The sequence below is a fragment of the Tripterygium wilfordii genome, chromosome 20 (assembly GCF_013401445.1).
Source record: "Tripterygium wilfordii isolate XIE 37 chromosome 20, ASM1340144v1, whole genome shotgun sequence".
In the NCBI taxonomy this organism is placed as follows: domain Eukaryota; kingdom Viridiplantae; phylum Streptophyta; class Magnoliopsida; order Celastrales; family Celastraceae; genus Tripterygium; species Tripterygium wilfordii.
The window spans coordinates 654,926-669,739 of record NC_052251.1 but is presented as its reverse complement, the minus strand read 5'-3'; the positions used below and the strand labels follow the sequence as shown (position 1 = coordinate 669,739).

Sequence of the window (14,814 nt, the reverse complement as noted above, 5' to 3'; positions counted from 1 at the left end):
ATCGCCCAAAATGTCATCTTATGCCCATCCCCACTCAAATCAACGCTAGTTTAAAGGTGTGGAAAAAAATGTGTAATAAATTATGAGGTGTTTTGCAAATTAAAAGCTGACACTAGTTTATAAGCTGTTGATTAGTATTATCTTAAATTTTATGCATATTATATTTTATGATTTTTATAATAAATTTTGTTGTTAAATTTAATCTTAAATTTAGTTTAATAAATATAATTTATTATTAAAAATAATAAGTATAAATTATAAATATTTTAAAAATTTATTTTTGATGAAAAATAATATTAAGTAAAAGAATGTTAAATTATAAATCTTCAACGCAAGGTTTCTCAGGTTTGGAACATTTCATTTATGAGCCGAAGAGCCAATCCTCCCGTTAAATAGTGCAACGACATGAATGGGATCGACAATAACCGTGGGCTCCATTGTTTTTGAAAAAAAAATTAAAAATTTATACATTATAATTAACGTGAACACCATATAATTTTTATATATACAAATTACAAACACTTAACATAAATTTCATTTTAGAGTATCTGGTTTGCGAGTGGAAGCCAACGGTTTCATAACTTCCACTTTAGAGCTTTTGGTTTGCGAGGGAAATCCAACGGTTTCATAACTTCCATTTTTAGAGATTCTGGTTTGCGAGGGAAAGCCAACCGTTTTCATAACTTCCATTTTTAGAGATTTTGGAGGGAAAGCCAACGGTTTCATAACTTCCATTTTAGAGTTTTTGGTTTGCGAGGGAAATCCAACGGTTTCATAACTTCCATTTTTAGAGATCTTGGTTTGCGAGGGAAAGCCAACGGTTTCATAACTTCTATTTTTAACTTCCATTTTTAGAGATTCTGATTTGCGAGGGAAAGCCAACGGTTTCATAACTTCCATTTTAGAGATTCTGGTTAGGATAGAAATCCAACTATTTCATAACTTTCATTTTTAGAGATTTTGTTTTGCGAGGGAAAGTCAACGGTTTCATAACTTCCATTTTTAGAGATTCTGGTTTGCGAGGGAAAGCCAACTGTTTCATAACTTCCATTTTAAAATTTATGGTTTGCGAGGGAAAACCAACGGTTTCACAACTTTCATTTTTAGAGATAAATGGATTATGGTTTGCGAGGGAAAACCAACGGTTTCACAACTTTCATTTTTAGAGATAAATGGATTATGGTTTGCGAGGGAAAACCAAAGGTTTCATAACTTCCATTTTAGTATTTTTGGTTTGCGAGGGAAAACCAACGGTTTCATAACTTCAATTTTTAGAGATTATGGTTTGCGAGGGAAAACCAACCGTTTCACAACTTCCATATTTAGAGATAAATGGATTATGGTTTGCGAGGGAAAGCCAATTGTTTCATAACTTCCATTTTTAAAGATTCTGGTTTATGAGGAAAAGCCAACGGTTTTCTTGGATATGCCAGGGGTTGGTGGAGGGCCACGGCGGGCCCGCCCCACCAAACACTATGTATATATAAAGACACACAGCGTATGCTTCATCCACCAATAACATCCTCTCTAGTCCAATTCGTAGCCAATTAAGTTGTGGCGGTGATAAAATTTGTTTTGGCACCGTGATCGTATCTTCTCCTTTTTGGTAAGTATTTTCAGTATTTCTTGCTTTTCGTCCAAACAGAGAGACCGCCGACTTAAAAACCCCCTAACGCCGTTGAAGCGTATAGTATGTAGTAAAGTTTATTAACGGCGTCGTTTTGTGTGTACTGTTCCCCCTTCTCCCTTTAACGCCCTCGATCTCGAAGGAACCCTCGCTCATGAAAATCGAGCCTTATCGAGATTCTTATCATTTCTGAGGATTGAGGGTACAGTTCATATTTTTCCTGTTACTTTGTTTTTGTCATAAAAAACAAATCATCAAATTTTTGGTGGCCTTTTATTCGTTTGATGTTTTTTCTCGTTGGGCTTGGACTGTGTTTTTGCCTTTTTTGCATGTGAATTTGTTCGAATTTCGTGATTTGTGAAGAATTGGACAGATCGGGGTGGATTTTCCTTGATATGAGTTTTTGAGTCGGTTTGATTGTGGATCAAATTGGTTTTATTGTTAATTGTATTGATTAGGGTTCTTTTTCCCTGATCGGTGATCGGTGTAATTTATCTGGGGTTTATATGGATTGACCATAAATAAAGAAATGATTTTGCTTTTGACTTCGAAATTCGTTTTTTTGGTCGTTTTGATTCTTGAAGTTGTCTAAAATTTGAAGTTAGATTAGCTGAGGAGTTTAATCTGGCTGATAAGACTTGCACGAATGCTTGTATGCTCAATCATATAAAAAATTTTGGTTTTGATTTTTTTGTAACTTATTATTATTATTTGTTTTTTTTAGCTTTATAGTGTTAACTGGATGATATGGAAAAAATTTTCATGATTTTCACTGTTACTTACAGTGTGGGACTAATTTGGGATTTGAAACTGGAAGTTTTGAGTTCTGAATAGTGGTTTGTAGGAGCAGTGCTACTAAGGTTTGTGAACAAATAAGGAAGTGGAATGAAGACTAACAATAACATTTAGTATGCATTCTTTCCATATGATTCTTGATAACTACTTACTCGATCACTTGATTAAATATCTTTCTTTTGGAAATTTAATACTTATTCATTATTGTTGTGTTGTGCGTATTTGGTATCCTGTTGTGAATTGTGATGATGTTAATTGTTGAACGGACAAGGTGATCCATAGCAGTATATCATTTTATGATAGGTAATCATACTTAATTTTGTGTTTATGGATTTAGAATTATTGTTGAAGCTGGTATACATTCCCTAGTTTTCAAAACCGTACCATGCATGAAACCATGTAGGTTGAAGGTTCAAGATTTTCGAGGTTCAATCGATACGATAGTTTTTCTTTTTTTGAAGTGGGGTTGGTGCTGTTTTTATCTTGACCTCCTTTTATGGTTGATGAGGATGTCCTCGATTCAACAATTCAAATTATTTTTGGGTGTTAAATTTGTCTTTACTAATTGCTGACTTCTTTTTTTATACAGTGTGTGTGAGCCTACTTCAATGGTGCATTTCCTGTGAGAAGGGGCTGCTGGAAGGTCACATTTTTTGTTTTTCTTTAGACAATTGCCTGTGAAGTTGTTGATCTAGTAGGTAGAAATGGAATCAAAGATCGCAAAGGAATCGGATAGTAGTTGTAGAGTTGAGCTCGGCTCGAAGAGAAAGAGAGCGTCTCTTTCTGGAGCATACATTGCCGGAGCTCCCAGAGCAATGTTACCTCAGTGTTCTTTATCTATTCCGTTGACCCATAACCTTGATAAACGTAGGAGGGTAGATGGATGCAACGGCCGGCTTATGAGCTGTGGATATACTACTAGATTTTTGCGGCGCTGTTACTCAAATTTCCAGAGAAGTGGGATTCCACAGCGTATTCTGTTGCACCAGAATGGTGAATGGACTGATTTTCCTCAAGATCTCATTCAATTGGTTAAGAAAGATCTTGAAGCAAAGAAGGCAGCCGTTGAGGTGGATATGGATGGTGATTCTTATGTGCTGGATTTCCTTCATATGTTTCGTTTGGACTTGAAAAGAGGTCTGCAGCAACCAATTGCTTGGATTGATGTAGCAGGTGGCTGCTACTTTCCTGAGATTTATGATGATGCTGATGAATATGACTGCTGCCATCATCAATGTGGGAAAGATGAAGAGCCTTCATATGCAGGTGTCCATGAGATCAAGTTGCATCTTGGAATAGACTTAAATGGAGAATCTAAATTGAAGGAATGCAGTGGGGAGTCAGATGATGCCATTAAAGAGATTCAAGGTGCGATTGAAGTTGTTGAGGCAAATAAACAGATGAAGGAATCTATTGCTACTGGAGCAATATCTGCTAATGAAAAGTTGGATTCTGATATTGTTCAAAAGATGTTTCTTGATGGTATGATGCCTTCATGTGGTGCAGAAGTACTTGATTTATATCGCTGTTCTAGTGCTTCGATGCCAGCTCGTTTAGAGCTTTTTGAGAAGCAGGTTGAAATCACAAAAAAGTATCGCGGAGATGCAAATGTCCGTTATGCTTGGCTTGCTTCCTCTAGAGGAGCATTGTCTACGATCATGATGTATGGGCTTGGGCCTTATGGACCATTTATAACTACATCCAAGTATGGCATTGGTGTTCATCTTGCTGCAGCGAACTGCTCTGGTGCAAGGTTTAGCTCTTCTTTTTATTCTATCTATACCATATACTGCGTGATGCATTTCTATTTTAATCTTCATGGGTGGGCCTCAGGTGGCTCATCCAGATTCAGTGCTGGTTATACTTTCTTTTAAACTGACTGCCTTGGCACTTCAGAAAATTTTCCCTTGAAAAGATTTGATAGAGTCCCACATCGGTTAGGAGAGGGGAGGAAGTGCTGTATATAGGTGAGAGGTATTCCCTCTCCTTAGTAACCAAGCTTTTCCCATAGAAGGGCTTGGCCACAACCCCCCTTGGGCCTTGGACTGCATGGTATGGGCCAGGCCCAATGGCCTGTGGATGGGTTGGGGCTTGGTTATTGAGTGATGGTCCTCTTGTTCTATCATTGGTATCGGAGCCCTCGTTCCTGCCCTGTGGGGAGCTCTGGTATCCATGGGCCTTGTGCCCCTGGCCCTTGGGGCCGCGTCCGCGGAGTGGCCGGCCTTGGTGTTCTGTTATATGGGGCCGAAAGGATAGGGATAGGGAAGGGTCCCGAGTCCTGAGTCTGAGTACCCTGCCATGGCAGGCCAAGGTGCTCGACCAACGTGGACGTTGGTCTTGAAGGGGTGGGTATTGATAGAGTCCCACATCGGTTAGGAGAGGGGAGGAAGTGCTGTATATAGGTGAGAGGTATTCCCTCTCCTTAGTAACCAAGCTTTTCCCATAGAAGGGCTTGGCCACAACCCCCCTTGGGCCTTGGACTGCATGGTATGGGCCAGGCCCAATGGCCTGTGGATGGGTTGGGGCTTGGTTATTGAGTGATGGTCCTCTTGTTCTATCAAGATTCAAGACTAAAAATGCATTTTGTCCGCTAAAATTGGAGTGGTACCGTGACATGCATGGGTCAAAACGATCATACTAGTTAATTTGTTTTTTATTTTGATACATATCCATGAAATCTTCATGCAAACTTTCGAATCCTCATTGCTGACTGTTACCAAGGGGCATGCTTGCCTATGATTATCTTCATTATTGCACTCTTATAACATTCTCTTAATCAATTACATTTGAAATTTTTTTTCCCCTGTAGTAATTCGCCATATTTTCCCTTGTTTTATGATTGTATGTGCTATTCATCTGTATTTTATATTTTGATGCGGAGAGGTATTCAGCTTTTGATTTGTTGACAGTGTGGATTATTGTGATGTTGACGAAAATGGTATGCGATACTTGCTATTTTGTCGTGTCATACTGGGAAATATGGAGCGCCTTTGCCCTGGGACCCAACAGTTCCATCCCAGTAGCGAGGAATTTGACAGTGGAGTGGATAATCTTCAGAATCCGAGGAATTATGTAATCTGGAATATGAATGCGAATACCCACATTTATCCAGAATTTGCTGTTGGTTTCAAAGTACCTTCCAAGGCTGAAGGTGATTCCTAACCTTTGTGTTTACTTGTTGATTGCCTGAATACCAATATTTACTCATTGTTTGTTGGATTAAACTTGGCTTGAAATCTTCTCATTTATCTCGACTGCCAGACCTTTGTTTTATCCTTTATACCTAGTTGTTGATATTAATGAACATGGTTATTAAGCTCACAAGTTCATCATGATTTTTCTCTGCTTCATGAATTTGTTTGGCATTGTCTATGTGTATTTTCTGAATTTCTTTGTGGAACACTTTTAGTACCTGTGTCCCACTTGATGTGTTCTACAGGTGATCTGGTTGGAAGGGAGAGCCAGCGTTCAGTTTCAGGGGTTACTATGCCCTCTCGAGGTCATCAGGGAAATATACAATTTAACACATCTGCTGCTGATCTGGTGAGTGTCCAGTTTTAATGCATGGCACATCTCTTGGTCCTTATCTTGTGGCATCATTGAGCTAATATGCAACATCATGGTTATCACCCTTTTGTATCTGGGTTCTTCTTTCCTAAATTGTACATGTTAATATCAAATTTTGCTCGGTTGTTTGTTTCTAGTGGATGGTTTGGTTTTCTATTAGCTTTCAGATTATATACCTTTTCAGGCCTTCCTTTGCCGATTGTAAACCTCGCTGACCTAAAGTTACATGAGTCTAGGGGCCTTCTGTTTTTCAGATTTAGAACTTGATATGCTTTCTTGTGATTTGATACTTATAAAAATGGTTGTTTTGTTTTTATTTCCACCTGTTGAATAGGTTGTAAACATGTTTTAATTGTGCAAGATGTGATGATTAACAAATAAGATAGCACTGACTATTTATTATTCACTACAGCGAGACATGACCAATTTAATTCTAGAAGCTGATGATGTTGCAGAGAATAGATTGTCAACCATACCGCTGCTAGAATTGCAAAGACATTTATAACCTTATACCTACTTGCACACAATGCCTAAGTTTACTTATTTAGTTATGACATCTTTTTATTTGCGATTGCCTCTCTAATTAATAAGTTTGCTTTTACCTATAAATATATATTCTTGCGGCTTTCAGGAAAAAGATGCTAGTTTGGGTTCAGCCACTTCGAGTGCTCCAAAATCCCCCTGGATGCCTTTCCCCGACTTGTTTGCTGCCATCTCAGATAAAGTTTCTGCTAGAGATATGGAACTTGTATCTGGTCACTATGAATTATTCAGGGTACGTTTATCATCATAGTCAATTTGTTTTCGTCTAGTTGGATGCTTCCACCTCATTTCTATTTCATTTTTTTTAACAGTCTAAGAAGTTAAATCGGGAGGATTTTATCAAATATTTGAGGCTGATAGTTGGAGATGCATTGCTGCGAAGTACGATACTCAAACTTCAATACAAGGTATTATGGGCATGGCAACTAATTATTGTAACTAATGCATGCTGAATTTCTTTACCAATCTATGTTTAAGCAGTTATTAGCTATAAAAGGACCCATTATATCGTGGTGCATGTCATTGTCGGGTTATCCTGTGATCCTCAGATTGGGTTTTCACTGAAAAAAAAAACTTCTTTCCGGTTAGTACATTAGCATAATATATAGACATGCATAACATGGAAAGAGAAACGTCTAAGCGGGCTACAGCCCTTTGTTTTTTTTTTTTTCCTTTATTTTTTTTGTGTGAATCTTTCTTCCCACTCTCCATTGCACATTGCTTTGTGTCGGAGCTTTCTTGTTAAGCACCATGAAAGAATGTTATAACTATTTTTACCGTCAAAATAACTAGAACAGAATTAAAAAAAAAATCAGATTCATCATCATTGCATTCATGTTAATGAGGGCTGAGAAATGATGGACACTCTTGGGAAGGTTTTCATTCGACATTTTACAAATTGAGAGGAATTGGATATGAAGAATATTATTTCATAGCTGCAATACAAAATTGATTGTTCAAGAGCTGAGAATTACTGAAATTTATATTAATATGAAGTTTCATGGTCATATGCAGATACCACCAGCTTGTGCAACTGATTCATCGAAGCCGAATGTTGAAGGTTCAGGTGGCCCTTGATTGGCCGTCGCGTCGCATACTTGATTCTGGTCTGGTTTTCCATGGTGTCTCGGGATTCACGTGACACTTCATTCTGGGTGGTGCAATGCGTCGACTTGAAGTTGCTAATAAAAGAACCAGCTGGTTACAAGTATTGTAGTAGGTCTTAGTTTGTCTGAAAAGGTTTAGGAGTTAGCTCCTCTATTTTGCCTTGTTTTCTTGTTAGTGAACGGCATTTTCAACTTGCCGAATAAGTGTTTTCCTTGAACCCTGGATACATTTGTTTTCGGAATGGTTACCATTCCCATAATTATTTCCTTTTTGGTACTTCCGGCAGTATGATTTTACTTTTGTGTTTTTTACTTTTTAATCTCTAATTTCATGCTGTGGCCATTTATGGGCTGCCAATATCAGTCGTGGAGATTGTGGAGGAAGTACTGTTGCAGCAGAGGCTATGGAGTCTTTTGGAGAACATCTGGGAGATAACCTTATTGGTTACCTCTCTGGACTTAAAAGGATTAAAGGTGATATGGGCGATAGCTTGATTGGTTACTTCTCCGGACTTTTAAGGATTAAAGGTGCTTCTCGAGGTTGGGAGTTCGAAATTAGTTGGAATATTTCCTAAGGGTTCCTTGGTTACATGGCCTTGCAGTCCATTATATGTTCGGGTTTTGGCCTTGTCTAAAGTGCATGTTATTGTAGGTTGTGGTAGTTAAGACCGAGTTTAAAACTGGCTCGGGGTCACAAAACGGCGGTTGAGCGGGAGACTTCCGGTTAAAAATATATGGAGTCTTTTGAGAGGCCCCACAATGCTGGGTTTGAAAGGAGAGATGAGGTAGAGAATCTTGCGAAGGAGTTGAAAGCGTAGAGCTATGGAATGAAAAGAAATGGCTTTGAGGAGATTGAAATTGAAGGACTTTTGTGGGGTTTTGGAATTGAGGGATTAAGCAGAGGAGTGTAGACGTAGTGGCTATGGCAGCCATTTTAGAAAGCAGAAGAGTAGGATACAGAACCAGTCGATGGATGAATCAGTTAGATTCTATTTTGGGCTGGGCTTGTAAATTATATTGGCCGATTTAGCGTTTTGTTAAAAGCCCAAAAGTCGAGCAAGAAAGAAACAGTAGGATGAGCCACTGGGCTGGGCTTGAGATTTATGTGGGCTGGTTTAGCCATGGATTAAAAGCCCACAACGTCAACCCGAAAAGAAACGGGACAGCACAGGTCATATGGGCCGATTGTAATTGCCCTTGTACTTACCATTTTTCAGCTAATTAGTTCAGTTTTTCGGATGGGCTTATGGACTACATAGGCTGGGCCTGGTAGTATAGCCTGACCCAATTATCGAAAGTACATGCAATGTCTTTTAAGTTTTCACTAAGGGCTTGTTTGGATTGAAGTTTTAGAGAGTTAAGTAAGGGTTAAGGAGGGCGAGGGTTTGTAAAAATTTTGTTTATAATTTTCATAATCATGCATGAAGTTTTTTCGTTCATTTCTCCTTAACTCTACCTCCTATCCAAGTAAGGATGAGTCAAGGTAATCCCCCTCCCATGACTCCCCCTCACTTAACTCTCCATTCTTTAACTCTACTCTACTCTTCATCCGAGACTGATACTATATAACCTTGTAGTTTGTACATTTGATATAGGCCTAAAACTCAGGTTGTCATGCCCATGCATGCAAAAAAAAAAAATCCACTCTCAATTCTTATATTATGCCAAAACAAATTTATGTGCACGTGGGCCTGAAGGCTCGAATTTATGTCCATATCGGATGTCCAAAGGATAAGTTATTAAGCTGGTATGGTGTCGTTCTTGGTTGTCAAAAAAAAAAAGTATATTTGTCACAAACAAAAAAATCCACCCTAAATTCTTATATTATGCCAAAACAAATTTGTGTGAGATAGAAATTAGGTTCCATGAATCAATAGATAAACAAGAAACACTTTCTCATGCAAAATGTTGATATGAATTTGAAGGTATACATCCTGTAAACTTATACAATGATAATGATGACCAAATAATTATATTTCTCTCTATATGTTTGAACTAAAACAAATGAAAAAAACAAACAAACAATTACATATAATTAATCTCCGATAAATGAATTTATAATCCACATAACTAGGTGTTGTTCTTCTTGCAAAAGAGAGGCGATTGAGATGATGATGCCAAGCTGCAAGATCAGAAGACAAAAAAAAGTTAAATTTTAGGCCAAGATTGAAGAATATGTGAGTTTGTAACGTACATAGAGATTAATTATTTCTAAAGCAACATTTTGAGTTGTGGTGGACCCAAGAATTGGTATCACTGGGGGCATAAAAGTGATGCCAGGGTCCTGGGGCAGCGCCTTTAGAAATTATTTTTTAGGGTTTTTTTTGTTGTGTGGGATCATGATTCACAAATATATATTGCAAACACATTAATAATACATCAAAATAATAAGAACATACATATTAATCTATTTTTGGCTTCTTTATATTATGGTTCACGATTCACAAATATAGACCGCAAATACAAAACACATTAATAATAATTCAAAATAATCACATTAATAAAAATACCGTAAACACTACTTTCTACGGTCTCTAGAGATATGCACACTCCCGATATATAGAAACATAAGACACATTGATTGTTTGGCAAGAAACGAGATGTATTGATGGTAGGCTGGGTCTGGGTGGGCTTTTGGGTTAAGAGAATGGGAGGGCTGGGTGAACATGTAAGTTAAGATAATAGTTTGACGAACTGGGCTAATACCACTGGGGGCCTCTCTCTTTTTTGGCTGGGGCCCTCCACATTAGCCCTTACTAGAGCTAGTGGATTATTTTTTGGGTCACTGGGGGGCCGTGCCCCTAGTGACTATATTATACGTCTGCCACTGATTTTGAGTGCTTACTCTAGAATCTCTCTCCAGTAGGAGTCACTGGCTCCATCTCCATCATCCAAGAATTTCTCCCAACCATCAAAGAAATCATTATCGGCCGGCGAGGCGGTGGAGGAGAGGTGAGATGTTGGTGTGCTGCTGCTCTTGTTCTCCATTGGAGAGGCTTCAACCAATGCAGGAATTGTACTGTTTTCTGCTTTAACATCAAAGGAAGTACTCCCCAAGCTTTTAGTGTTGGTTTCAAGGTCAATTAGGCCAAACCCACCTTCAAAATACTCCCCAATAGAAAATTGTGACTCATTAGGTTCTGCCTGAGGTGTTATACTAAGTGGGTTATTAAGCAAACCCTCATGAGGAGTATTGATTGAGGAAGCAATCAAGTTGAGAAGATTAGGGTTTTGAGGTCCTGATGAAAGAGTTGTGGTTGAAGGGTTCATAAGCTGCAATAGATTTTGCAATAATTGAATTTGAGCTAGCTGACCATTACTCTCCCATGAAGTAATGCTAATTGGGTTGGCAAATCGCATGGTTGAAAGAAGTTGAGAGAGATTGAGGAGTTGATTGAGATCTATTCTTGGTTTGTGGGTGTTTGGATCAATCCCCATTTGAAGTAGTTTCTTCCTGATTTGGGTGTTCCAGAAATTCTTTATTTCATTGTCTGTCCTCCCTGGTAGATGACTTGCAATCCTTGACCACCTGATAAATCCAAATCAAGTGAAATTAAAAAATGGATTACACAATTAGTAAACCACCCATATAATTAATCAAAACAATCAACCACTTGACGATAGTCTAGTTGGTTAACTCTATGGACTTAGGGCGTAAAAAATCTCATCAGTGGTCAGGAGTTCGGTTCTAATTTGGCACCAAAACAATCAGAAGAAAAATCACATACTTGTTTCCAAGAACAGAATGGAGTTTGATGATGATTCGCTCTTCATCCTTCGTAAAGTGTCCTCTCTTGATGTCAGGCCTCAAATAGTTTGTCCATCTAAGTCTGCAACTCTTGCCACACCTATTCAATCCTGCTTGTTTTGGGATTGATTTCCAATTCACATGGCCATTTTTGTTGATGTAATCCATCAGCTTTTGATCCTCCTCAGGTGTCCATGGACCTTTCTTTAGGTTATTGCCATCACTACATGGAGACCTCATTATTGTCAAAGAGGCAACAAACAAACCACAACAAGTTTAGTTAATTTCTTTGCAAATCTTGTAGAGACATGCATGGTTTATATATATGATTTGCATGGGAAAAGTTATTCAAACAATGATGTCACTCTCATTTCTTTCTTTTGGTCTAGCCCCTTTTTTTAGTTGTGTCTCTTAGGGTTTCAAAAACAAGGGAAGAAGGGATGTAGCCTAGCAACTAAATTGGCATTATTCATCAAATAGAGATATAAATATAGTACTAAGATATTGGTTAGGTAGTGTAATATGTCATGCAATATTATTGGGAAGCTAGGTTGAATGTTCATAAAGCAACTAAACAATGATGCAATATATGGTTAGCAACTAAATTGGCTTAATTTATTGTCACAAATGTTATTGATCTATACCATAGAAACAGTCTCTGATGGGTAAGATCATAATAGTCTAATCAAGGAATTATTCATAGTTTGATTTTAATTAAATATGTGCATGGCATTTACATATATCTTCTTTCACCTTTCTTTGTACTCATGAAGATAATTTGTTGTTGCTATATGAGACACACACACACACATATTCATGTGCCTGAAATATTTAGGTATGACAAAAGTCTAGCTATAGCCAGTGAAGTATATGTGTGTATATATGAAGTTTGAAATGCAATTTGATGCAGTGTACGTATTCCAGTATCAAGACTACTTAATTGTTGAAAACAGTAGGATTAATTCTTTGAAGTAGTTATACCAACGTACACAAATTTATTTATTTATTTATGTTCTCAACTCATATATATATATGATGACTTGGAATATAAGTTGGTTTTGACTTTCTTCATTTTGGCTGAATTAAGGTCATTTATTTATATTCATCAAAATTAAGGAGTTGAACTAATATTGGTAAATTTTCAACTTTTTTATCCCTTTTCATGGAGTTTATTTATCAAACTTGGTTTCTTTAGATCTAACTTGTAAGGTTGAAGAACAATAATAATAGTCAATTATGTGTCTTAACTAATTTGACAATGAGAAGAGATTAATTAGCACTAATAAAATAAATTAAACAAATGGTGTTATTCCTTCCAAGAAACTTTTAAAAAGTTTGTTTTTATAAAATATTATTGTTATTCTTATTCTATATGGCAGGCAAATAATGTTTCACTAGTTACAACCTTCTCCAATGGATCTATGTCACTTTGTTGTAGACATGAAACTAATGAAGTAGAGAAGAAGCAATCTCTACGAAAGGGACAATCAATTAAGATAAATAATTATGAAGATTTTTCGTATCCTATTCTTTCTTTCTTTTTTCTCTAAAATATTTCTCAAGAATCTAGCAGGAGAGGTCAGTATCAGTAGGTTGATAGTTTTATACTCGAGTGAAAACTAATAAAAAAAATCAAACAGTCTCTCTCAAAAGTCAAAACTCAATCAACATGGAATTAAGGATTTTTGCCCAATCGCGAATCAAAGGGTATTAACCCAGACAATCGATGATTTTTTTTTAAATTTTTTGAAGATCTCGTCGGATAAAACATCAATAAATATTACTTCATCTTATATATGATATTTAGTTTTCATCAATTTTAATATCATTTTACGATACCAAATATCAAGATGAATATTTATCGTTGACTGCCGCCAGCTTATCTGCATGGTCAAGACGAAGGGAAAGTATTTATTTTTGTCATGGTCAAAGGACATTGAGAGCCAACATGGAAACATCATTAAAGAAGTCAAACCCAAATCTCCAAGTACGTAAATTCATGCATGAGACCACGTAGGGCGGCTCCTCGATCAATGTGTGTGTATATATATATATTTATATGTGACATATAACTGTATTGTGCTATAATTTATTTCTGAAGTAATTAGTTATATTAATTATTAAGAGACAATGAATTAGCCTAATTAAGCAACAAATCATGATGTGAGGTCAAGGTCTAAAAGCAAGCAAGTGGTCAAAGACTGATAACATTTTGTTGGATGGGTGATACACAAGACAATGCATGCATGAAATGGCATTTTTGGAAATTAATGGCTTCTTCTTCATAGTTCCATGAACACTCAACATGACCATCCTCTAATGAATCATTGTCATTAGTTATTAGGCTAAAAAAACACAACGCGAGAGGAGTTGGATTTTGCTTATAAACTACTTGACTGAGTTATGTCATATCGATATGGGATTTTTAGTCTTCACACTTCACTGCACTTGTGGGTTGGGTTATGTCAGATCCAAGAAGTGAACATGTAGAGACCCGACAACTAGACCAAGACTTTACTCCGATATCATGTTGAAATTCTCAGTCCAAACACATTGAAGATATTGTTCACTCTTGACCATGGGCTTGCACGGACTTGTTTTTCATGCGTCGTCACCATTAGTTCTTAGACCCAGAAAACGTGTCTTTATAAACCACTCCGTTAAATTATGTGAGACTGATGTGGGTTTTTTTAGTCTCAAACACAAGGAGAACCAATATTAATCTTTCCCCATCTAACTCCACTGTCTCTAAGTTTTGGTTATCATTTATTGCTTCATCCCTTGACAATAATAATATTATCAATAATGAGTTCGCCATGCCGTGATGATAACAACCTAAATAAGGGGGGCCATTTTGTTAAATAAATTAAAGTGGTTCATATTAGAAGAATTGCTCTGAGTGAGGGGCGGAACTCCCGCGGTATGATATGATCGATATTACTAATATGAGTATTGGTTATCTTTTATTATGGGATATAATTGTATTTTATTGAGTACCTAGATAGTTTGCTATAAAAGAGGAAACCTTATCTTATAGAGAAAAATAGCTAGACTTTGTGAACATAGACACTCTTGACGAACCACGTAAACCTTGTGTTATTCTTTCATCTTTCTCTTTATTGTTCTGTTTATTGCTCTATTATATGTATTGTCTGCAAAGTTTATTAACAACATCTGTGGACACCTGAGGAGGATCAAAAGCTGGTTGATTGCATCAACAAAAATGGCCATGTGAATTGGAAAATCAATCCCAAAACATGGAGAATTGAATTCATCTCGGAAACAAGTACATAATGGCCAGGTGGGCCTGTGGGCCCTAATTTTGTTGGACCAATGGCCCACTAAAAGAGACCATTCGGCAGAATTTGATGGGCCCAGCAAATCTGAATGGCCCGGTTGGATACAATTTACATGGTCCAGTCGGTTTT

At 37.1% G+C, this 14,814-nt stretch overlaps 2 protein-coding genes across 4 annotated transcripts; one reads left to right on the top strand and one right to left on the bottom strand.

Annotated features, from left to right (window-relative positions):
• The first annotated feature begins 1,455 nt into the window (after window positions 1–1,455).
• LOC119987084 (inactive poly [ADP-ribose] polymerase RCD1-like) lies at window positions 1,456–7,919 on the top strand. 3 transcript variants are annotated; one of them, XM_038831827.1, is made up of 8 exons: window positions 1,660–1,829; window positions 2,472–2,535; window positions 3,012–4,175; window positions 5,332–5,573; window positions 5,862–5,965; window positions 6,621–6,764; window positions 6,844–6,939; window positions 7,547–7,919. In XM_038831827.1, the coding sequence occupies exons 3-8, from the start codon at window positions 3,127–3,129 to the stop codon at window positions 7,607–7,609; spliced, it is 1,698 nt and encodes a 565-aa protein (XP_038687755.1). In that variant the 5' UTR covers window positions 1,660–1,829; window positions 2,472–2,535; window positions 3,012–3,126; the 3' UTR covers window positions 7,610–7,919. The 3 variants fall into 3 exon arrangements, with proteins under 3 accessions (XP_038687753.1, XP_038687754.1, XP_038687755.1); XM_038831825.1 differs by lacking the exons at window positions 1,660–1,829; window positions 2,472–2,535 and adding an exon at window positions 1,456–1,606; XM_038831826.1 differs by lacking the exon at window positions 2,472–2,535 and having other exon boundaries at window positions 1,643–1,829.
• A 1,789-nt stretch (window positions 7,920–9,708) lies between these two features.
• LOC119987492 (transcription factor MYB39-like) lies at window positions 9,709–11,629 on the bottom strand. Its single transcript, XM_038832415.1, has 3 exons — window positions 11,367–11,629; window positions 10,484–11,167; window positions 9,709–9,760 (listed from the first exon to the last, which is right to left on the bottom strand). Exons 1-3 carry the CDS (start codon window positions 11,624–11,626, stop codon window positions 9,709–9,711), a joined length of 996 nt encoding a protein of 331 aa, XP_038688343.1. The 5' UTR covers window positions 11,627–11,629.
• Between the last annotated feature and the right edge of the window lie 3,185 nt (window positions 11,630–14,814).